The 24,123-nt window shown below is 50.7% G+C and overlaps 2 protein-coding genes across 3 annotated transcripts in view; both read left to right on the forward strand.

Moving 5' to 3' along the window:
* C3 (complement C3) overlaps positions 1–3,524 on the forward strand; it is a 42,190-nt gene extending 38,666 nt beyond the window's left edge. Inside the window, exons 36-41 of the mRNA XM_010367161.2 lie at positions 1,203–1,308; positions 1,847–1,936; positions 2,136–2,219; positions 2,901–2,984; positions 3,070–3,205; positions 3,336–3,524. Of these exons, the coding sequence (XP_010365463.1) occupies positions 1,203–1,308; positions 1,847–1,936; positions 2,136–2,219; positions 2,901–2,984; positions 3,070–3,205; positions 3,336–3,477 (642 nt within the window). The 3' untranslated portion in view covers positions 3,478–3,524. The remainder of the gene's footprint in view (positions 1–1,202; positions 1,309–1,846; positions 1,937–2,135; positions 2,220–2,900; positions 2,985–3,069; positions 3,206–3,335) is intronic.
* Positions 3,525–12,709: 9,185 nt separating this feature from the next.
* Positions 12,710–19,844, forward strand: TNFSF14 (TNF superfamily member 14). Of its 2 annotated transcripts, none has more exons than XM_010367162.2 (4): positions 12,710–13,040; positions 15,473–15,509; positions 15,767–15,808; positions 17,566–19,844. In XM_010367162.2, the coding sequence occupies exons 1-4, from the start codon at positions 12,822–12,824 to the stop codon at positions 17,988–17,990; spliced, it is 723 nt and encodes a 240-aa protein (XP_010365464.1). In that variant the 5' UTR covers positions 12,710–12,821; the 3' UTR covers positions 17,991–19,844. The 2 variants fall into 2 exon arrangements, with proteins under 2 accessions (XP_010365464.1, XP_010365465.1); XM_010367163.2 differs by having other exon boundaries at positions 12,710–12,932.
* The last annotated feature ends 4,279 nt before the right edge of the window (positions 19,845–24,123 follow it).

Genomic DNA, 24,123 nt, shown 5'->3' on the forward strand with positions numbered 1-24,123 from the left:
GAGTTGCTGGGATTGCAGGCCTGCGACACTGCACCCAGCTAATTTTTTTTAAATAAATATTATGCTTTTGTACCCAGCTTCTTTTTTTTTTTTTTTTTTTTTTACTCCAACTTTGATCTCCCAGGCTTATATGATCCTCCCGCCTCTGCCTCCTGAGTAGCTGGGATTACAGGTGCATGCCACCATGCTCGGTGAATTAAAAAAAAAAAAAAGTTTGTAGATATGGGGTCCCACTATACTGCCCAGGCTGGTCTTAAACTCCTGAACTGAAGTGATCCTCCCACCTCCGCCTCCCAAAGTGCTGACATTACTAAAGGCATAAGCCCCTGGTGCCTGGTCCCAGCTGAATTTTTGTTCTTGTTTCTTCATAAATATTCTGTGTAAGTACCCAGCTGATTGTTTTATTCTTTGTAGAGATGGGGTTCTTGATATGTTGCTCAAGCTGGTCTCAAACTACTGGCCTCAAGCGATCTTCCTGCCTCAGCCTCCCAAAAGGCTGGGATTCCAGACATGAGCCACCACACCTGCCCTCTCTTCTGTTATTTTCTCTCCATCTGGCATTCTCTTACTCTTTCATCTCAATCACGATTTGGGCTTTCTCCTCTCCCTTCGCTATTTCTTCCCATTCTCCTATCCCCATGTCCTCCCTGCTAACTCCTGATACCCACAGGGCCCCTCAATCCCATTTTAGTCAGCTTAGGTAACAATAGCTACTAAAACAAAACCACTAAGAATATAGGGTCTTAACACAACAGACTTGTATTTCTTACTCATGTGAAGTCCAGTTGGCATGGGAGGTAAGGAAGGGTCCCTTTGCTTCATGTAGTCACTCAGGGATCCAAGCACCTTCCATCCTGTTACTCTGCAATGCTTCGGATCCTTTGTAGTTCTCTGCAGGATTCCTTCATTCTAGATGAAAATAAGATTGTGTATGGGTTTTTTTTATGGGTATAGATAGCAATTTGTTGGCCAGAGTTCAGCCACCTGGCCACACCTAATTGAAAGAGGAGCTGAGAAATGTAGTCTCGCTGTGAGTGTAGGAAGAAGAGTAAATGGATTTGCTGAATTGTTCATTTATCTTCGCCACTTCCTCCACTCCTCCTCTATCCTTCAGTTTCTCCACCACTGCCTCAGCTCCCAAGACCCAATGCTGGACTCCCTCCCACATCACCCCGCTGACCAAGCTCCTCCTTCCCCCTCAGGTCTCACACTCTGAGGATGAGTGTATAGCTTTCAAAGTTCACCAATATTTTAATGTAGAGCTTATCCAGCCTGGTGCAGTCAAGGTCTACGCCTATTACAACCTGGGTAAGCAGCCAAACTAGGGCCTAGGGTCTGATGGTTCCATGGGCCTGAGAGTCCCAGGTATAGATGAATTGTGGGGATCTGAGAATGAAGGTCTAAGGAGTCCAGGGATTTGAGGATTAGTAGTCTGGAGGTCCCAGGGGTCTGAGGGTCCCAAGGATCTATGAGTTGGTTCTAGGGATCTGAGAGTTGGAGGTCTGATGGGTTCAGGAGTCTCAGGGTCCTGGGAATATGTGAGTTACAAAATAAGGGTCTAAGGATTCCAGGAATATGAGGGTTGGAGGTCTGAGTGTCCCAGGAAACTATGAATTTGGGGTCCGAGGGTCCCAGCCTTCTGTGAGTTGAGAGTCTAAGAGACTCAAGGGTCTGAGAATCCCAAAGATCAGAAAGTAGAGGGGGTCTCGGGGTCCGAGGGATCTGAGGGGTTGAAGACCTAGCATCTCCAGGTCTGAAGACTGAGAATTGGGGATCTGGGCCTCCCAGGCATGGTCTTGGGAGGGAGACCCTTATCCTCTCATCTTCGCGTCACATCTGCCTGCAGCGGAAAGCTGTACCCGGTTCTACCACCCGGAAAAGGAGGATGGAAAGCTGAACAAGCTCTGTCGTGATGAACTGTGCCGCTGTGCTGAGGGTGAGTTCCCTGGAGCTGGGAACAGGTGGGCCTGAGCAAGACACACTTCCCCAGGTCATCCATCCCATGACCAGGGACCCCCAAAGTCGTACCCAGGGGATACCAAGAGGGGTAGGCTCCCAGGGTTGGCCACACCCATGGGCAGTAGGCCCCAGATAAGGAGTGGGACTTAGACCCTGTCTCCACCCCCACCTTGCAGAGAATTGCTTCATACAAAAGTTGGATGACAAGGTCACCCTGGAAGAACGGCTGGACAAGGCCTGTGAGCCAGGAGTGGACTATGGTGAGTGGGTGATGGGCGGGGTCACGCATGTTTGGCTGTGTGTCCAACTGTGTGGTGGGTGGTAGGTGTGGTTGTCACGGTGTGGCTTCAGGCTGTGGGCGTGGGTGACGGTGTTGTGTGTGTGAGCAGGTATTGTGAGGGGCCGTGATTGTGTGGGGAATCATGGCTGTGAGTGGCCTGGGTATGCCTATGTAAGGAAAGGTGGATGTGGTTGTGTGCATCATTGCGTGGGTGGCTGTGAGGCTGTAGTTGTGTGTGGCCGTGGTTGTGTGAGGCTGTGGTTGTGGATGGCAGTGAGTGTGAGGTCCTGAAGTTCTGTAGATGACCGTAGTTTTCGGTGGCTATGATTGTGTACATGGTTATGCCTGTGGCCATGAGGCTGCAATATTTTGTGCACATGAGTCGCTGTCATTGCATAGTATGAATAGTATGTTACTGTTATACTTTGTGGGTGGCTGTGACCTCTGTGCATGTCTATGAGCACAACTGTGTGTGGATGGTGACATGTGACCCTCTATGGTTGTGTGTGTAATGAGGGGTGGGCCATAGTGTGACTGGCTGTGATTCTGCAACTTTCCCTTGGGGGAGAGAGCCACGTGCCCGGGTGCACCTGCAAACCAGGGTGCCCCTCATGGTCAACCCAGCCCACTACCCACCCTGTTCACCGCCTCTCCCCCACAGTGTACAAGACCCGACTGGTCAAGGCCCAGCTGTCCAATGACTTTGACGAGTACATCATGGCCATTGAGCAGATCATCAAGTCAGGTCAGGTTCAGCACGCTGCCTCCCGCGGTTTTCTCCCTGGCTTCCTCCCCACGGCTCAGTTTCTTCCCTCTCCCCTCCACTCCAGGCTCGGATGAGGTGCAGGTTGGGCAACAGCGCACGTTCGTCAGCCCCATCAAGTGCAGGGAAGCCCTGAAGCTGGAGGAGAGGAAACACTACCTCATGTGGGGTCTCTCCTCGGATTTCTGGGGAGAGAAACCCAAGTGAGTACTCGCCCTGCGCGTGCGCGCGACCGTCCGACTGCCCCGCCCATGCCCCGCTCACACCACGGCCACGCCCCCGTGCACCACGCCCACGCCACGCCCCTTCCTGACCTGCCATTCCTCCCTCCAGCCTCAGCTACATCATTGGGAAGGACACCTGGGTGGAGCACTGGCCCGAGGAGGACGAATGCCAAGACGAAGAGAACCAGAAACAATGCCAGGACCTCGGCGCCTTCACCGAGAACATGGTTGTCTTTGGGTGCCCTAACTGACCACACCCCCATTCCCCTACTCCCAATAAAGCTTCAGTTATATTTCACGTGTCTGGAGTTCTTTGCCAGAGAGCAAGAGGCTGAAATCCCCAGCCGCCTCACCTGCAGCTCAGCTCCATCCTACCTGAAACCTCACCTGTTCCCACTGCATTTTCTGCGGGCGTTCACCTGCGAGTGTGCTGACTTCTTTATCCAAGCACCATGGACCTGCCTCACCTGCACATAGCGTGCACCTGCACCTCACCTCCATTTCAGCTGCACATTCACCGGCAACTCACAACGTCTTCACCTGAGTTCTCACCTCTTCGCTTACCGGCATCCTCGCCTGATAATCTTACCAATGTATTTTTTTTCTTTTATTATTATTACTATTTTAAGTTCCAGGGTACATGTGCAGGATGTGCAGATTTGTTACATAGGTGAAGTGTGCCATGCCGCTTTCCTGCACCTATCAACCCCTCATCTAGGTTTTGTGTTTGTGTGTGTTTGTGTGTTTTGAGGCAGAGTCTTGCTCTGTCGCCCAGGCTGGAGTGCAGTGACACGACCTCGGCTCACTTTAACCTTTACCTCCCGGGTTCAAGTGATTCTCCTGCCTCAGCCTTCTGAGTAGCTGGGATTACAGGCACCTGCCACCTTGCCTGGCTAATTTTTGTATTTTTGGTAGAGATTTCACTATGTCGGCCAGGCTGGTTTGAACTCCTGATCTCAAGTGATCTGCCTGCCTCGGCCTCCCAAAGTGCTGGGATGACAGGCATGAGCCACCACACCCAGCCCCCCATTACCTAGTTACTAAGTCCAGGATGCGTTAGGTCTTTTCCCTAACGTTCTCCCCGCTCCCAATGTTACCAATATTTTCATCTGAATCTTTACCTGCTCGCTCCTCTGCACCCTCAGCTGTATCCATGTATGGGTTTTTGTTGTTGTTTCTGTGGGTTTTTTTTTTTTTTTTGAGACGGAGTCTCGCTCTGTCGCCCAGGCTGGAGTGCAGTGGCCGGATCTCAGCTCACTGCAAGCTCCGCCTCCTGGGCTTACGCCATTCTCCTGCCTCAGCCTCCCGAGTAGCTGGGACTACAGGCGCCCGCCACGTCGCCCGGCTAGTTTTTTGTATTTTTTTAGTAGAGACGGGGTTTCACCGTGTTAGCCAGGATGGTCTCGATCTCCTGACCTCGTGATCCGCCCGTCTCGGCCTCCCAAAGTGCTGGGATTACAGGCTTCAGCCACCGCGCCCAGCCGTTTCTTTTTTTCTTTTCTGTGATGGAGTTTCATTCATGTCGCCCAGGCTGAGTGCAATGGTGCGATCTCAGCTCACTGTGACCCCGCCTCCTGGGTTCAAGGGATTCTCCTGCCTCAGCCTCCCGAATAGCTTTGGTTACAGGCCCACGCCACCACGCCTGGCTCATTTTTGCATTTTTATTAGAGATGGGGTTTCACCATGTCCGCCAGACTGGTCTCAAACTCCTGACCTCAGGTGACATGCCCACCTCAGCCTCCCAAAGTGCTGGGATTACAGGCATGAGCCACTGCGCCCCACCAGGGCTTTGTTTTGTTTTGTTTTTGCTGGCATCCTCCCCTGGCCCCAACACCTACATCTCTATCTATAAGCTTACCTGTATCTTTACCTTCACAGCACTCTTACCTATATTTTCACCTTTTTACCCCTACATCCTCTCCGTCGAGTGTATTTTCTCTGTATCTTCATCTGGGTCCTCACCTGCATCTTCACCTGCATGCTTTTCTAGGTATTTTCTTGTGTTCTCGCCAGCATTCTCACCTACACTCTCACCTGCAGATTTACCTGTCTTCTTACTGTCATTACCCAGTGGGATCACTTTGCCCCCTGCCTAGACAGAACCGATTTATCAGACGCGGGTTGCAGTGGAGAAAGAGTAATTCACGCAGAGCCAGCTGTGTAGGAGACCGGAGTTTTATTATTACTCAAATCAGTCTACCCAAATATTTGGGGATCAGAGTTTTTACAGATAGTTTGGTGGGCCAGATGCAGTGGCTCACGCCTGTAATCCCAACACTTTGGGAGGCTGAGGCAGGTGGATCACCTGAGGTCAGCAGTTCGAGACCAGCCTGGCCAATATGATGAAACCCCGTCTCTACTGCAAATACAAAAATTAGCCAGGCATGGTGGTGCACACCTGTAATCCCAGCTACTTGAGAGGCTGAGGCAGAAGAATCGCTTGAATCCGGGAGGTGGAGGTTGCAGTGAGCTGAGATCGCGCCACTGTACTCCAGCCTGGGTGACAGAGCGAGACGTCATCTCAAAATAATAATAATAATAATAATAATAGTTTGGCAGGTAGGGGTTTGGAAAGTGAGGAGTGTTGATTGGTGAGGTGGAGGTTGGAATCATACGGGGTCGAGGTGAGGTTTTCTGTCTTCCGTTCCTGGGTGGGATCACAGAACTGGAGGGGTCACATTTCTGGTCTGGGTGCTGTCAGCTGATCCACTGAGTTCAGGGTCTGTAAAATATCTCCAGCACTGAACTTAGGTTTTACAATAGTGATGTTATCCCCAGGAGCAATGTGGGGAGGTTCAGACTCTTGGAGCCAGAGTCTACATGACCCCTAAACTGTAATTTCTAATCTTGTAGCTAATTTGTTAGTCCTGCAAAGGCAGACTGGTCCCCAGGCAAAAAGGGGATCTTTTCGGGAAAGGGCTGTTATCAATTTTGTTTCAGAGCCAAACCATGAACTAAATTCCTTCCCACAGTTAGTTCGGCCTATGCCCAGGAAGGAACAAGGCCAGTTGAAGCTTAGAAGCAAGATGGGGCCGGTTAGGTCTGATCTTTCACCGTCACCATTTCCTCAGTTATGATTTTGCAGAATTGGTTTCGTTTCTGCCATGCACCTCCCCCGGCATCTATCCCTGTAGCTTCGCCAGACCCATTGACCCACAGTCCTGCTCTGCCCTCTCACCTGCATCCTCACCTGTCCTCATTTGCATCCCTTCTGCCCTCCTCCAGCCTCACCTCACTCTCCCAGACCCCGTTTCTAGATGGGCCTGAGCCAGGAGTCAATGCTTTGGGGTGAGCCATGTCTGATGACTGCACCCGAGAGGGGGCAGCAGGGGGCTGGTGGGCAGGGCAGTGTTTCCGGCTGGAGCCTCAGGGAGGGAAGACATGAGTCAGCGGTTAGGGAGGGCGTGTGGGGGCTCTGTGGTCACAGCATCACCAGCACTGCGTGGGGAGCAGCAGCCTTGAGTGTGGGGAGCGGGGACACTGTTGCTAGAGGGGACTGGGGCCCCGAGCGCCTCCTCTCACTACACCTCTGGTCCCCTGGGGACTGGGAGGGTGTGTGTATGGAGAGTGGGATGCAGCCTCCCAGCTCTGCACCAAGTCATCAAGAAACACCCACTGAGACTGAAAGTCATGCCTCCGCAGCCTCTTTCCCTAAGACACCCCACAGCTCCAGGGGTATGGGGGAAATAGATGCATAGCCTACCCTACTCCCTCAAGCTCCCAAATGCCAAAGCCTCCTGCAACTCAGTGCGTAGCCCGGCTGACATCTGCCAAGACCGCCACTCTACTTCACATCCTTCCTCTCATTTCTTTTTTCTTTTCTTATTCATTCCTCCTTTCTTTTTTTTTTTCAGGAGTCTTGCTCTGTCCCCCAGGCTACCGTGCAGTGGCACGGTCTCAGCTCACTGCAACCTCCGCCTCGAGGTTCAAGCAATTCTCCTGCCTCAGCCTCCCAAGTAGCTGAGATTACAGGTGTGTGCCAACATGCCCAGCTAATTTTTTTGTATTTTTAGTACAGGTGGGGTTTCGCCATGTTGCCAGGCTGGTCTCAAACTGCTGATCTCAAGTCATCCACCCGCCTTGGCCTCCCAAAGTGCTGGGGTTACGGGCATGAGCCACTGCACCCAGCCTTCACTCCCTCCCGCTTTCTCCTGTTTGGGATTCATTTGATTCATTTCTTCAACATATAGGGGTGTTTGGGGCTTTTGTTTGTGTTTGCTTTTCTTTTGAACTAAAACTTACCACTTGAGACTGTGAAGGGTGCAGATAGGATCTTATGAATCTTACATTCTAAAAGGGGAAGCAGGAAAGGACCCTTGAAGGCTGCATGGGGCCGGGCATGGTGGCTCACGCCTGTAAGCCCAGCACTTTGGGAGGCCGAGGTGAGCAGATCATTTGAGGTCAGGAGTTTGAGACCAGCCTGGCCAACATGGTGAAACCTCGTCTGTACTGAAAATACAGGCACCTGTAATCCCAACTACTCGGGAGGCTGAGGCAGGAGAATCACGTGAACCCAGGAGGTGGAAGTTGCAGTGAGCTGAGATGGCACCACTGCACTCCAGCCTGGACAACAAAGTGAGACTCCATCCCCAACACCTGCTCCCCAAAAAAGAAGACAGTGTGGAATGGATTTTGGATGGTGAGGAAGTCCAAAAAGGAAAGTTCACCCACGCGATGGGTCCAGCAGTTAAGAAGATCTCTTAGATTGAGTGGCCTGAGGGCTAACGTATGTGATAACATAGCCAGGCTATGTGACCAATTGTTTGGTAAAACACTAGTCTAAATGTTGCTAGAAAGGCATTTTATATTTCTTTATTTTTTTGGTCTTCCCCCCCCCCCCCCCCCCCCCACCTTTTTGTTGAGAACAGAGTCTCACTATATTCCCCAGGCAGGTCTCAAACTCCTGGGCTCAAGCAATCCTCCCACCTCTGCCTCCCTGAGTGCTGGGATTACAGGTGTGAGCCACAACACCTGGCTAGAAAGGTATTTTTCAGACCACATCAACAACCACAGTTGACTTTCAGGACAGGAGAAAAGCCTAGGTATTGTGAGTAGGTTACACCTGATTAGTTGCAAGTCTGAGCAGTAAACACCGCAGTTTCCTGAAGAAGGAATTCTGCCTCAAGGTTGCAACTTAGAAATTCTGCCTGAGTTTCCAGCCTTTAGGCTTTAAGACTGCAGTGTCACCTCTTACCCGAGCCTCCAGCCCAACTGGCTTGTCCTGTGGACTTCAGACTTGCCAGCTCCCATGATTGTGTGAGCTAATTTCTTAAAATAAATGTGTCACACTCTCTCTTGCTCTGACTCTATACTTCTCTCTGTCTCTCTCTTTTTCTCTGTCTTTGTATCTCTGTGTCCCTGTCTCTCTAGCTTTCCATGTCTGTCTCTTCTCTGACTCTGTACCTCTGTCTGTCTCTACAGATTTCTCTTTTTTTTTTTTTTTTTGAGAGAGTCTCACTCCATTACCCAGTCTGAAGTGCAGTGGCGCAATCTCAGTTCATTGCAACTGCTGCCTCACGGGTTCAAGTGATTCTCCTGCCTCAGCCTCCCGAGTAGCTGGGATTACAGGAGGGCGCCACTACATTCAGCTAATTTTTTTTTTTTTTTTTTTTTTTTTTGCATTTTTGATAGAGACGGGGTTTCCCCATATTGGCCAGGCTGGTCTCGAACTCCCGATCTCAGGCGATCCACATGCCTCAGCCCCGGAAGTGCTGGGATTACAGGCATGAGCCAACACACCCAGCCTATAGATCTCCATCTCTATCTCTGTCTATCTTCTATTGGTTCCGTCTCTCAGGAGACATCTGACCAATACCGGGAGGGCTCCTGTGAGGAGAAGTTTCTTGAGTCAAGACACAGATGACCAGGGGGAGCTGGCTTTGGAGATCTAGGGAAGATGGTCCCCAGCAGCAGGAAGAGGAAGGGCAAAGACCCAGGACGTCTGCCTGGGGCAGAGTGAGCAAAAGCACAAGGGCCCAAACTCAGAGGCCCCAGTGAAGGTCACTTGGTGTCTTAGCCTAAGGTCAGGGGCAAGCTGGCAGCAAACTGTATCTATAAAGGGCCAGATAAGTGTTTTTGGCTTTCAGAGCTAAGAGGTAAAATCCAGGATATTACAAAGATACTTACGAAACAAGAAAGGAGCCAGATGCAGTGGCTCATGCCTTTGGGAGGCTGATGTGGGCAGATCAGCTGAAGTCAGGAGTTCGAGACCAGCCTGGCCAATATATATACCACATATATGTTACAACATATGTAATGGCCAACATATAATACAAAAGTTAACCATGCATGGTGGTGGGTGCCTGTAATCCCAGCTACTCAAGAGGCTGAGGCAGGAAAATTGCTTGAATCCAGGAGGCAGAGGTTGCAGTGAGCCAAAATGGCACCACTGCACTCCAGCCTGAGTGACAGAGCGAGACTCTGCCTCAAAAAAAAAAAAGAAAGAAAGAAAGAAAGAAAGAGGCTGGTCTCAGTGGCTCACACCTGTAATCCCAGCACTGTGGGAGGCCGAGGTGGGCGGATCACGAGGTCAGGAGATCGAGACTATCCTGGCTAACACGGTGAAACCCTGTGTCTACTAAAAATACAAAAAAATTAGCCAAGCATGGTGGTGGTCATCTGTAGTCCCAGCTACTCGGGAGGCTGAGGCAGGAGAATGGCGTGAACCCAGGAGGCGGAGCTTGCAGTGAGCCGAGATCACACCACTGCACTCCAGCCTGGGTGACAGAGCAAGACTCTGTCTTAAACAAACAAACAAACAAGACAGGATCTAGGCACAGTGGCTCATGCCTGTAATCCCAGCACTTTGAGAGGCCAAGGTGGGAGAATCACTTGAACCCAGGAGTTCTAGACAAGCCTGGACAACATAGTGAGATCCAGTATCTATTATACGAACTTTTTTTTTTTTAATTAACCAGGTGTGGTGGTGAGTGGCTGTGGTCCCAGCTACTTGGGGGCTCAGGTGAATGGCTTGAGCCCAGGAGGTCAAGGCTGCAATGAGCTGTGATTACATCGCTACACTCCAGCCTGGGCAACAGAGCAAGACTCTATCTCAATCAATCAAACAAAGAGGAAATTTCCAGCGTGGAATGCCCTGTTTGCTTGGGATGGGCCGCCTGGGATGGTGGGCAGGCTTTGCTCCCAGCCACTGGAGACGTTCTCTGGACAAAGAGTGACCCGTCTGAGGGGGTGTTGTCTGGAGGTCCAGGCAGGTTGGGTTGGCAGGGATGAGGGATGACCACCAAAGTCAGTTTCTCTCTCTGCTCCAGGGACCCAGACCCCAGAGAACTTTTCTCTGCAGAGAGCCTAGCTCTCATCTCTGCAATTCAACCAACAATTTGGCAGGAGATTCTACCACTCAGCTTCCAGCAGTCATCAACAGAGGAGGCTCCAGCAAGTAGGTGGCCACCATCCCATACTGTGCTGGGATTACAGGAGTGAGCCATCATGCCCGGCCGAGTTACTCATTTTTTAAATGGGTTTGTTATGTGACTTTTCACCCCAACAAAACAAAATCCAAATAAATAAATAAATAAGTGAGCTCACAGTAGATAGAGGGTAGAAAGTGAATTTTAAAGTGGCAACAGATGAAGCAGGACATCTAGGCATCTAATGAGGAAGCTACTGCAACAGTCCAAGCGAGAGATAAGGGTACCTTAGTGTCTCAGTCAGCTCGGGATGCTCTCAAGATACTGTAGACTGCATGGCTTAGATGACAAGCATTTATTTATCATAGTTCTAGAGGCTGGAAGTCCAAGGGCACAGTGAGGTTCTGGTGAGGGCTCTCTTCTTGATTTACAGACGGCCACCTTCTTGCTGCATCTTCACATGGAGGAGACAGTGAACATCTCATGTCTCTTCCTATATTGTTACAGATCCCATCACGGGGCTCCACCACCATGACCTGATCACCTCCCAAAGGTCCCATCACCTAACACCATCACACTGGGGATTACAGCTTCAACATATAAATTGGAGGTTGGGGTGGGGCGGACACAAACATTCAATCACAGCACTGAGCTAGGGTGGTAGCAGCAGGGATGGAAACGGGTGGCGGGATTTGAGATCTGGTTTGGAGGTTGAATGAACAGGACTCGCTGCAGGGTAGAATGTGAGGACAAGACAGAGGGAGGGACTTCCAGGTCTTAGGCTCGGCTCACTGGGTGAACAGTGGTTCTAACACCTGACTTTGAGTTCCAGTTTTTAAAATCCACACATGAATGCATGCACACTTATACATGGACCTCCCCACACACCCGTGCAAGCGCACACACACACACACACACGCACAAATGCACAGGTACACACCTGCACACACCTGCACACAGCACATATATGCACACCGACTTGCACATGTGATGCATGTACACACATACACACACGTGCACATGCATGCAGGTACATGGACCACATGCACATGCACACAGATGCACAACACACATGTATGCATGCACCTGCCCACATAAGCACACACATTTACACGCCAGCACATGTATGCATACCTAGGGATGCACATGTGCAAGTGTGTACACAAAACACACTTGCATGCACACAACTGAATACACACTTCCACATGCACACACCACACACATATATGCATGCAGACTCAGGCACACACACAGAGCACGCATCCACTCCTTTATTCCGCTTTTGTATTTTTCACTGCACTTGTCACATCCAAACACAACAGAAGGCCAGGCACGGTGGCTCATGTTTGTAATCCCAGCACTTTGGGAGGCTGAGGTGGGTGGATCACTTGAGGTCAGGAGTTTGAGACCAGTCTGACCAATCACGGTGAAACCCCGTCTCTATTAAAAATACAAAAAGCAGCCAGGCATAGTGGCATGTGCCTGTAATCCCAGCTACTTGGGAGGCTGAGGCAGGAGAATCACTTGAACCCAGGAGTTGGAGGTTGTTCTAAGCTGAGATCGTGCCACTGCACTCCAGCCTGGGCAACAGAGCGAGACTCAGATGCGTGGACATGTGGTTTGTGGCTTATGGATTCATGTGTGTCTATAGACACGGAGACCCAGAGACAAAGACACACAACACAAATACACCAGCTGCAATAGGCGGGTGTATTGTAAACAAAAACAAAAATAAAAACAAACCCACAACATTTTATTTTCTTGTTCATGAGGTTTTTTGTCTCTCTGGCTTCACCAGAAGAGGAGCACCATCGAAGCAGGGAACCTTGTCGCCATTGTTCACTGCTGCATTCCCCACACCTAGAGCAGAGCCTGGCATGGACAGAAAGTCCTCAGTAAATATTTGGTGGCTCCAAGCAAAAGAAGCAACCAGGAAGGGAAAGCTGGGGGCTCCCCACTGCACTTGCCACTTGAGTCACATTTTCAGAAGCCTCTGGAAAGTGTGAGAGTCTGCATGAGTGAGAGTGAGACAGGGCCGAGGCCGGGGGCAGAGGGGACAGGAAGAAGAGGAGGGTGAGTGGGGGAAGGGGTGGGGCTGAACCCCAGCTCTAAAGGCGGCCTTCGGGTGTCTGTCCGCAGCGTGCACAGCCCAGGAGGGTTGAGCAATTTTGGTTTCCTCTGAGGTTGAAGGACCCAGGCGTGCCAGCTCCGCTCCAGGCACCTTGGGCATGGAGGATAGTGTCGTACGGCCCTCAGTGTTTGTGGTGGATGGACAGACTGACATCCCATTCACGAGGCTGGGACGAAGCCGCCGGAGACAGACGTGCAATGTGGCCCGGGTGGGTCTGGGTCTCTTGCTGTTGCTGATGGGGGCCGGGCTGGCCATCCAAGGCTGGTTCCTTCTGCAGCTGCACTGGCGTCTGGGAGAGATGGTCACCCGCCTGCCTGTGAGTGGGACCAGGGGGCTGACAGTAGGTGGAGGCGAGGGGGGCTCTCCTGTGTCACTGTGGGTCACTGCGTGTCTGTGTGTGTGTGTGCAGGACAGGGCACAGGCTGAGAGCAGCTGGCTTGACTGGTTGCTGCTCCCAGCCTCGGGCAAGTGAATTCACCTCTCTGAACCTCAGTGTCTTCATCTACAAAATAAAGGCAGCCTCTTCATAGGGGACGAAGTATGCTATGGCGTGTGTGGTACCAGACAGTGCCGGCTCCACCCGACGGAACTGACACCCCAACACTGCCATGCACACCCCTGTGCACATACACGTGCATTTTTTCTGTACTTTTTTATTTTCGAGACAGGGTTTCACTCTTGTTGCCCAGGCTGGAGTGCAATGGCGTGATCTCTGCTCACCACAACCTCCGCCTCCCAGGTTCAAGCGATTCTCCTGCCTCAGCCTCCCCAGTAGCTGGGATTACATGCGGGTACCACCATGCCCAGCTAATTTTGTATTTTTAGTAGAGATGGGGTTTCTCCATGTTGGTCAGGCTGGTCTCGAACTCCAGACCTCAGGAGATCCACCCACCTCAGCCTCCCAAAGTGCTGGGATTACAGGCGTGAGCCACTGTGTCCGGCCTTCTCTGTACTCTTATCACTGCTACTGAGATTGTCATTAATCCTCTGACCATTTCCATCTGTGGAAATCTCTCGGGCTGCTTCCAGCTGGCTGTGGATGTGTCCACGTGTCTGTGTGCCTCACCTGGGGGTCTGTGTGTGCCCAACACCATGCCCATGTGGGCTTGGCCCCTTTTGTGTCCTGGGTCTAGATCCAGTGGCCACACATTCCTGTCCATGTAACATGTGGACGTATGTGTGTGTACCCACATGTCCACACACCCGCCTATCTGCAGCCGGTGTATTTGTGTTGTGTGTCTTTGTCTCTGGGTCTCCGTGTCTACAGACACACATGAATCCATAAACCACAAACCACATGTCCACGCATCTGAGGCCACATGTGTCTTCTCAGCATCATGACGATGTTGAGGTCTGTGCCCTGTGGCAGGTGCTATATCCCAAGGGTGGCATCCGTGTGTCCAGCCATCTCGCTGACCGCATTTTCTGTTTTTTGAGACAAGGTTTCTCTCCCATTGCCCAAGCTGTAGTGCAGTGGTGCAGTCTTGGCTCACTACAACCCCACCTCCCGGGTTCAAGCCATTCTCCTGTCTCAGCCTCCTGAGTAGTAGCTGGAATTACAGGCATCCGCCACCGTGCCTGGCTAATTTTTGTATTTTTAGTAGAGACGGGGTTTCACCATGTTGGCCAGGCTGGTCTTGAACTCCTGACCTCAGGTGATCTGCCTGCCTCAGCCTCCCAAATTGCTGGGATTACAGGTGTGAGCCACCACGCCTAACCTTGTCCATGTATTTTTAAATATTACTTATTTATTTAATTAATTACATATTTATTTATCTTAGAGACTGGGTCTTCGTCGGCTGCCCAGGCTACAGTGGAGTGGCATGATCAGAGCTCACTGCAGCCTCAAACTCCTGGGCTCAGGCAAGGCTCCTACTCCAGCTTCATAAGCAGCTGGGACTACAGGCACCCACCACGATACCCAGCTAATCTTTAAAATTTTTTATAGAGATGAGGTCTTGCTGTGTTGTCCAGACTGGTCTTAAACTCCTAGCCTCAAGCCATCCTCCCACTTTGGCCCCCCAAAGTGCTGGGATTACAGGTGTAAGCCACCGCACTGGGCAATGTTGCTTATTTATTAAACCCTTTTATTTTATTTTATTTTATTTTATTTTATTTTATTTTATTTTATTTTATTTTATTTTATTTTATTTTATTTTTGAGATAGAATCTCACTCTGTCACCCAGGCTAGAGTGCAGTGGCACAATCTGGGCCTACGGCAACCTCCCGGGTTCAAGCGATTCTCCTGCCTCAGCCTCCAGAGCAGCTGGGATTACAGGTGTGCACCATCACCACGCCCAGCTAATTTTTGTAGTTTTAGTAGATACAGGGTTTTACTGTGTTGGCCAGGCTGGTCTCGAACTCCTGACCTCAGGTAATCTGCCTGCCTCAGCCTCCGGAAGTGCTGGGATTAGAGGTGTGAGCCAATGCAGCTGGCCTATTAAACCCTTCTCTAGGGCATACTATGTGCCAAGCACTGTCATAATGCCTTACATATATTAATTCATTCAATGCCAAGCAGACACTATTCATAACTCTATTTGCATAGAGGGAAACTGAGGCACCAGGTGGTTGTGAGGCTGCTGGGCGGGGGTGTGTGTGTGTGCAAGTGAGTGCATGTGGCCCTGTGTACGCGTCTGAGGGTGGTGTCGGTGGCCATGGTCCTCGTGTCTCACAGCCGTGTGTGAGCAATGCGAGGGCGTGGCCCCACTGCAGGTTCTTACCGGAGGCCCCTTCTGCATTTTCAGGACGGACACGGAGGCTCCTGGGAGCAGCTGATACAAGGTGAGTCAGGGTCCTGGTCCCAGGGAAGGAGGCGAGATGATTCCCACGCTGCCCCCACCCCTCGGTCAATTGCCCAATATGATTTGCACAACTGGCCAAATCCTCACAGGTGCCCCTCCCCCAGGCCTGAGAAGCAGAAGTTTGGGTCACTCCGGAAGGGGTGGGGTTGAATCCAGGAGGTGTACACGATGACCCTGTAGGAGGCTGGCTTTTACCTCCACTGTCTTCGTTTCTAACCTCTGACCCTCTCTCCCCAGAGCGAAGGTCTCACCAGAACAACCCAGCAGCGCATCTCACAGGTGAGAGGGACCCCGGATCCTGGCCAGGGGCAGGGGTCAGGGCGTCTCGGGAAGACCAGATAAACGCCATACATACCAGTGTATTCATTCATTCATTCCTTATTTACTCACAGAGTTGCTCAGAACATAGGCCGCAAGTGCTACGTGTTTCCAGTTTTATTTATTTTATTATTTTATTTATTTATTTATTTATTTATTTATTTATTTATTTATTTATTTATTTATTTATTTTTGAGAGAGTCTCGCTCTGTCGCCCAGGCTGGAGTGCAGTGGCATGATCTCGGCTCACTGCAATCTCCACCTCCAGGGTTCAAGCGATTCTTCTGCCTCAGCCTCCCGAGTAGCTGGGATTACAGGCACCCACCACCACACCCGGTTACTTTTTTTTGTATTTTTAGTAGAGACAGAGTTTTGCCATGTTGGCCAGGCTGGTCTCAAACTCCTGATCTCAGGTGATCCTCCCACCTCGGCCTCCTAAAGTGCTGGGAATACACGCGTGAGCCACCGCGCCCGGCCTAGTTGTATTCATTTAATGAACTCTCATATAGTACTTATGCTGTGTTATGTGCTATGACATGCTTTCTACATATTAAATCATTACATTCTAAGCAGGTGCTATTAATGTGTCCATTTAACAGAGAGGGAAACTGAAGCACACAGCAGGTACGAGATGCCGCCTTGGTTTCTTGGTTTTGCAAATTTGCATGTTTGGACACTTCTTTTTTTTTTTTTTTTTTTTTTTGAGACAGGGTCCCACTCTGTCACCCAGGCTGGAGTGGCACTATCATGGCTCACTGCATCCTCAACTTGCCAGGTGCAAGCGATCCTCCCACCTCAGCTTCCCCAGCAGTGGGGACTACAGGTACCTGCCACCATGCCCAGCTAATTTTTTTGTTTTTTGTAGAGATGGCGTCTCCCTATGTTACTTCATCTGGAACTCCTGGCCTCAAATTCCTGAGTTTAAGGGACCTTCCTGCCTCAGCCTCCCAAAGTGCTGGGATTATAGGGGTGAGACGCCACATCCAGCCAAGTTTTGACACTTTTGGCAAGTCACTTAACGTTTCCATGCCTCAGTTTCCCCACCTGCAAAAGAGGGATGCAAAGAGTTGAGATGTAGACTAAACAAATTAATTTGCTTCTCTGTGCCTCAGTTTCCCTTATCTGCAAAGCAGGGATAAAGCTAATTAATACATACAAACAGGCTAGGCAGTGCTGTAATCCCAGCACTTGGGAGCCTGAAGGATCGGTTGAGCCCAGGAATTTGAGACCAGCCTGGGCAACATTGTGAGACCCCGTCTCTACAAATACACACATATGCGCGTGCACACACACACACACACACACAGCCTAGTGGTGACTGGCCTGGAGTCACACAGCAAGAGTAAGACACGTGAGGCCAGACGTGGTGGCTCACACCTGTAATCCCAGCGCTCTGGGAGGCCGAGGTGGGTGGATGACCTGAGGTCAGGAGTTCAAGACCAGCCTGGGCAACATGGCAAAACCCTGTCTCTACTAAAACTACAAAAAGTAACTGGGTGTGCTGGTGGGCACCTGTAGTCCCAGCTACTCAAGAGACTGAAGCAGGAGAGTCGCTTGAACCTGGGAGGCAGAGGTTGCAGTGAGCCGAGATCACGCCACTGCACTCCAGCCTGGGCGACAGAGTGAGACTCTGTGTCAAAAACCAAACCAAAACAAAACAAAAACAGAGTAACACATGTGCTGACCGGCAGCCCCCTTTGTCTCTCTCTCCCAAACAGGTGCCAACTCCAGCTTGACGGGCAGCGGGGGGCCGCTGCTATGGGAGACCCAGCTGGGCCTGGCCTTCCTGAGGGGCCTCGACTACCACAATGGGGCCCTTGTGGCCAACAAGGCTGGCTACTACTACATCTACTCCAAGGTGCAGCTGGGCGGTGTGGGCTGCCCACAGGACCTGGCCAGCACCATCACCCACGGCCTCTACAAGCGCACGCCCCGCTACCCCGAGGAGCTGGAGCTGTTGGTCAGCCAGCAGTCACCCTGCGGACGGGCCACCAGTAACTCCCGCGTCTGGTGGGACAGCAGCTTCCTGGGTGGTGTGGTGCACCTGGAGGTTGGGGAGGAGGTGGTCGTCCGTGTGCTGGATGAGCGCCTGGTCCGACTGCGTGATGGCACCCGGTCTTACTTCGGGGCTTTCATGGTGTGAAGGAAGGAGCGTGGTGCATTGGACATGGGTCTGACATATGGAGAACTCAGAGGGTGCCTCAGTGGAAAAAAAAACTCACAAAGCAGAGGCGGGGCGCAGTGGCTCACGCCTGTAATCCCAGCACTTTGAGAGGCCTAGGCAGGCGGATCACCTGAAGTCGGGAGTTCGAGACCAGCCTGGCCAACATGGCAAAACCCCATGTCTACTAAAAATACAAAAATTAGCCGGACGTGGTGGTGCCTGCCTGTAATCCCAGCTACGCGGGAGGCTGAGGCAGGAGAATTTTGCTTGAACCCGGGAGGCGGAGGTTGCAGTGAGCCAAGATCGCACCGCTGCACTCCAACCTGGGCAACAGAGAGAGACTTTGCCTCAAAAAAAGAAAGAAAAAAGAAAACTCAGGAAACAGATCTTGGAGCACATGCTAGGGAACCCAAAACTCGAAGGCGGAGAGTTCAGTGGGCACCACCAGGGACCAAGAACTCAGCCATCTCGAGGGGCTGAGGACCCAGCAGGCACCTTCAGAAGACCCACGTAGACTGCAGACCCTGCCATGGACAATACTAAGGACAAAGACCCGAGACTTGGGGTCTGTGGGCTCCCAAACATTGGGTAAAGTTGATTTGCCTGATATTCAGGAAGAAGGGGTGAGGGGTGGGTATTTATGCTTTTGATTCAGAAGAAAGTGGGACTTGGGACTCCAGGGACTTGGCTGGGGGTGGGAAACTTCCTCCACTTCCCTCCTCTCATCATGAGTACAGACAGGGTGGGCGGGAGACTGATCATCAGGACTCATCATGGAGAGTCCAGCCCACCCCACCTACAGTCAGAGTCACATACTCAGATCCCACCCACAGACTGGTGGCCACACCTCAGCCTGGTCACAAAGAGTTACACTCGGATACGTGGGCACAGCAGTGTGCTCATAAATGTTTAACAACCAGCTGTCCTCGGAGGGGGACAGCTTTGTAATGTTTGCCAATTTCCATGGTGCCAATGCTGCCACCGTGGCTGATTTCATCACTGCCAAGCATAGACATCCCTAAGAGGACACCACAGATCTGTCCCTGGCATCCAGCCCAGGACCTGGCACAAAGCAGGCCCTCGGGAAATGCTTGCTGATTGAAAGGAAGGAAGAAAGAATGACTATACAGTCACACCTATGGCATCCCACGAAATCTGTCACATGGCTATGTAATCTCAGCCATTCTTTCACAGCTATAGACTCATACACACGAAGTGCCAGATTCATGCACAACCGCACAATCACATGGAAGTCATAGACGGCATCACAGACAGTCCCAGCACTGTATGTATATTAAAACACAACCACACAAAACTCAGACAGCATCCCAGCCACACAGCCACCCCCAGAGGTGTCACCGTCACCCTTGGTAATTAATACTCATTAGATCAGACACAGAGAAACCAAGTTATAGTCAGACCTGGTTACACACACATACACACACACAACACCACAATGGCAAACACACATGACACACACACATCCCAATGACAAACACACATTATACACACATCACAGTGACAAACACAAATGACACACGCACATCACAGTGACAAACACACATGACACACACATCACAGTGACAAACACACATGACACACGCACATCACAATGACAAACACACATGACACATACATCACAGTGACAAACACACATTACATGCACACAACATCACAATGACAAACACACAGCATTACACACATATGCACACAGCCTGAGGGCCTTCCTCAGCCCAGACTAACACATCTCGGGGTGAGGACCAGACCTTGTCCATAACCCTGGGCCTCTTAACCACTGATCTTTGAAATAAATGGCAAATAGTTGTACCTGGATCTGTCTATTCTTAGGGGAAGAAACTGAAGAAGGGTAGAGAGGAAAGAGCCCCATAGGGAAAGGCAGGAGTCAGAGGGGGGCAACCATCAGCAACAGGGGGTGGCTCCTAGAGGCAGAGGGATGGAGGTAATGACCCGTGGAGGTCATTTTACAGACAAGGCACCTGAACCCAGTTGGCTCAAGTCCATGCAGGAAATGTGGGGGAAACCAGAGACCTCACGTCTGGATCTGGCTTCCTCTCCAATCTGCAATTCCTGAGGAAGTAGAGGCTACATCCCACAAGACGCCCTTATTAGACACATCCAGGACAGAGTGACAATCCGCCAAGCCAGCTGGAAGCATAAAACACGGGGAGCTGGTGGGTTGGGTGGGGGCAGATAATGATATGTATGCAAATTAGAGGGTCTATGCAAATGAGCATTGCCACAGTGTGGCTGGAGGCACTCGTTAGTTCCTAGGACTCTAGGATATGGGTTTCGACCCCAGAGGTGAATGTATTGTTATTATTGTTTTGTTGTTGTCGTGAATGACAAGTCAAAATTTGTGGGCTGTTGTTATTATTGTCAATAGTATTCTTGCTGTTGTTGCACAGTACAGGGATGAAGGAAACAGACTTTGCAATCAGATGATCCTGGGTTCTGAGTCCACTCTGCCACTCACTAGCTATGCGACCTCGAGCGAGTTCCGTCACCTCTCAGTGCTTCAGTTTCCCCATCGGCAAAGTGGTTGTGGGGGGAGAGGAACAACCGTACAGATTCACCATCCCAAATTCAAAATCTAGGCCGGGCGTGGTGGCTCGTGCCTGTAATCCTAGCACTTTGGGAGGTCCAAGTGGATGGATAACCTGAGATCAGGAGTTCCAGACCTGGTCAACATGATGAAACCCCACCTCCTAAAAATACAAAAAATTAGCTGCGTGTGGTGGGGGGCACCTGTAATCCCAGCTACTCGGGAGGCTGAGGCAGGAACCCGGGAGGTTGAGGTTGCAGTGAGCCGAGATCACAACACTACATTCCAGCCTGGGTGACAGAGCAAGACTCCCATCTCAAAAACAAAAAAAAAGAAAAAAGAAAAAAAAAAACACATGCTCCAAAATCTGAAACTTTTTGAGCTCCAATGTGATGCCACAAATGGGAAATTCCACAACTCATCACATGTAACAGGTTGCAGTGGAAATGCAGGCACATACCACGAAGTTTACTCAGCATCCTCAAGGGAAATCCCCGTCAGTAGCTATTATCATTTTCTCACATGCCAGATAGGCATCTCACATCTTTTACTGTTAAGTGCTTATGTGTGAATAGGTGGAGGAAAGCGATTGTTGGTTAGTAGTATATAAATTCAGAGTCAGGAATGATGGTGATGTTGGCCAGGTGCGGTGGCTCACGCCTGTAATCCCGATGTGATACCCTACCTTATTTTTAACCTGATTGACTCTCCCTTAGCAGAGAGAGCCAGACAGGGTCCATTCTGACTCCTTCACTGACAGCCCCTTACTTACCCGCTTCCTTAAAGGACTTAAGCTGACTCCCAACACATCCAAGAATGCAATTACTGATAAGATACTGTGGCAAGCTATATCCGCAGTTGCCAGGAATTCCTCCGGTTCATAGCACCCAAAGCCCCCGTGTCTATCACCTTGTGATAGATTTAAAGCACCTGCACCCGGAACTGTTTGTTTTCCTGTTACCATTCATCTTTTTCACTTTCTTGCCTGTTTTGCTTCTGCAAAATTGCTTCAGCTAGGCTCCCTCCTCCCCTTCTAAACCAAGGTATAAAAAGAAACCTAGCCTCTTCGGGCCGAGAGAATTTTGAGCGCTAGCCGTCTCTCGGTCGCCGCCAGCTAATAAAGGACTCCCGAATTAGTCTAAGAGTGTGGCGTTTCTCTATAATTCGCTCGGTTACAACACCAGCACTTTGGGATTCCAGCCGAAGGGGTGGATCAACTAAGGTCAGGAGTTCGAGACCAGCCTGGCCAATGTGATGAAACCCCATTCCTACTAAAATACAAAATCAGCTGGGCGTGGTGGCGTGCGCCTGTAATCCCAGCTACTCGGGAGGCTAAGGCAGGAGAATTGCTTGAATCCAGGAGGTGGAGGTTGCAGTGAGCTGAGATTGCGCCATTGCACTCTAGCCTGGGCAACAGAGCAGGACTCTGTCTAAAAAAAAAAAAAAATACAAATAATAAATAAATAAAAGGAATGATGACAATGCCAAGCAACCACAGATTGTCCACATGGGTGGCTGAGACAGTGACCTTTGCTTTCAAACGGTTCAGTGTACACCAACTTTGCGTCATGCACAAAATTATTAAAACTATTGTATGGGCCGGGCACGGTGGCTCAAGCCTGTAATCCCAGCACTTTGGGAGGCCGAGACGGGCGGATCACGAGGTCAGGGGATCGAGACCATCCTGGCTAACATGGTGAAACCCCGTCTCTACTAAAAACTACAAAAAACTAGCCGGGCGAGGTGGCGGCGCCTGTAGTCCCAGCTACTCGGGAGGCTGAGGCAGGAGTTGGCGTAAACCCGGGAGGCGGAGCTTGCAGTGAGCTGAGATCCGGCCACAGCACTCCAGCTTGGGTGACAGAGCGAGACTCCATCTCAAAAAAAAAAAAAAAAAAAAACTATTGTATGAAATAATCTTCAGTCTATGTGTATAAGGTATGTATGAAACATAAACGAATTTTTTTCTTTTTGAGGCTGAGTCTCCCTCTGTCTCCCAGGCTGGGGTGCAATGGTGTGATCTCGACTCACTGCAACCTCTGCCTCCTGGGTTCAAATGATTTTCCTGCCTCAGCCTCCCGAGTAGCTGGGATTACAGGCACCCACCACAACTGGTTAATTTTTTTTTTTTTTTTTTTAATAGAGACAGGTTTTCATCATGTTGGCCAGGCTGGTCTCGAACTCTCAACCTCAGGTGATCCACCCCCTCAGCTTCCCAAAGTGCTGGGATTACAGGCTTGAGCCACTGCGCCCGGCATATTCAAGGCCTAGGCATCTTGTGTGAGTTATACATTTATATACATCCTTTGGCTTCGGGCAGGAGCTGTTACTGTCTGCACATTTTAGATGCAGAACTGTGGCCCGAGAGAGGCAGGGATGCTCTTTACCTCTGCCAAGGGTAGGCCGTGGATTCAGGGCAGTTTCCTGCCTCCCTGCCCTTGCTGGGCTGGTGGGAGGTAGGAGAGCCCCCAGTACCTGGCCCCAACCCCTGCTGGAGTTTCCTTCACTCTCATTATGGTCTTTCTGTTTCTGTGGCTTTGATGAGGAAACCAAGGTGTGAAGAGCATGTATTGATAAAAGTCACCAGCAGCTACCAGCTTCCGCCTGGGGATGGAACCTCTTGCTAAGTTTAGCCTCCAAAAAATCATTCTGGGAGGGGTCTCTCAACCTGAAGGAGCAGGAGAAAGAGGAAGAAGGAGACATGGGTGAGGAAGAGGATAGAAAGAGATGGGGAAGGGCAGATGAAGAAAGAGGGTGAAGGAGGAGGAGGTGGAAGGAGGGAGGAGGAGGATGGAGAGGGAAAGAAGGGGGAGAGTCAGAGGAAGAGTGGGGGTGGAAGGAGATGGAGGGGAAAGAGAGGAGGGAAAGGAAAGTCAGGGAGGGGAGGAAAAGATGAGAGGTGAACAAGGAAAAACCCCACAATGATTGGTGCAACAAGAGATGTTACACCCATACTTGACCTTCAATGAAGTATAGGAACAGAGACCTCCTATACCAGGCTGCTAACCCACTTTTGACTTCTGAGAAGTTTATCTACCTCATTTCCGCTTCTCGCCTCCTGGGCTCCAGCGTCTTTTCAGATTGCATCCTCACTGCACCCTCCAACCCACCACCACCGTCAGCTCTTCCTCAGGACCTGAAGTCCACCGTCCTCACCCTACCCCCCACCCCCTGGGCAGGAAATCCTCCCCCCTCTTCATCTCTTGCCAAGACCAAGAGGTGGTAGAAGTGAAAAGGCCATGATGAGAAAACAAATTATTATTATTATTTTGAGACTCAGTCTCGCTCTGTCGCCCAGGCTGGAGTGCAGTGGCGAGATCTCGGCTCACTGCAACCTAGGCCTCCCAGATTCAAGCAATACCCCTGCCTCAGCCTCCTGAGTCACTGGGATTACAGGCGCGCGCCACCATGTCCAGCTAATTTTTTTTTTTGTTTTTTTTTTGGTAGTTTTATTAGAGATGGGGTTTCAACATATTCACCAGGCTGGTCTTAAACTCCTGACCTCAGGTGATCCACTTGCCTCGGTCTCCCAAAGTGCTGGGATTACAGGAG

The sequence above is a fragment of the Rhinopithecus roxellana genome, chromosome 8 (assembly GCF_007565055.1).
Source record: "Rhinopithecus roxellana isolate Shanxi Qingling chromosome 8, ASM756505v1, whole genome shotgun sequence".
In the NCBI taxonomy this organism is placed as follows: Eukaryota; Metazoa; Chordata; class Mammalia; order Primates; family Cercopithecidae; genus Rhinopithecus; species Rhinopithecus roxellana.

Bases quoted from the DNA above. Each gene is read 5' to 3' on its own strand.
- TNFSF14 (XM_010367162.2), top strand. From the start codon at position 12,822: ATGGAGGATAGTGTCGTACGGCCCTCAGTGTTTGTGGTGGATGGACAG. The intron at 13,041-15,472 runs GTGAGTGGGACC...CTGCATTTTCAG, and splicing joins AGATGGTCACCCGCCTGCCT to GACGGACACGGAGGCTCCTG. The intron at 15,809-17,565 runs GTGAGAGGGACC...TCTCCCAAACAG, and splicing joins CCCAGCAGCGCATCTCACAG to GTGCCAACTCCAGCTTGACG.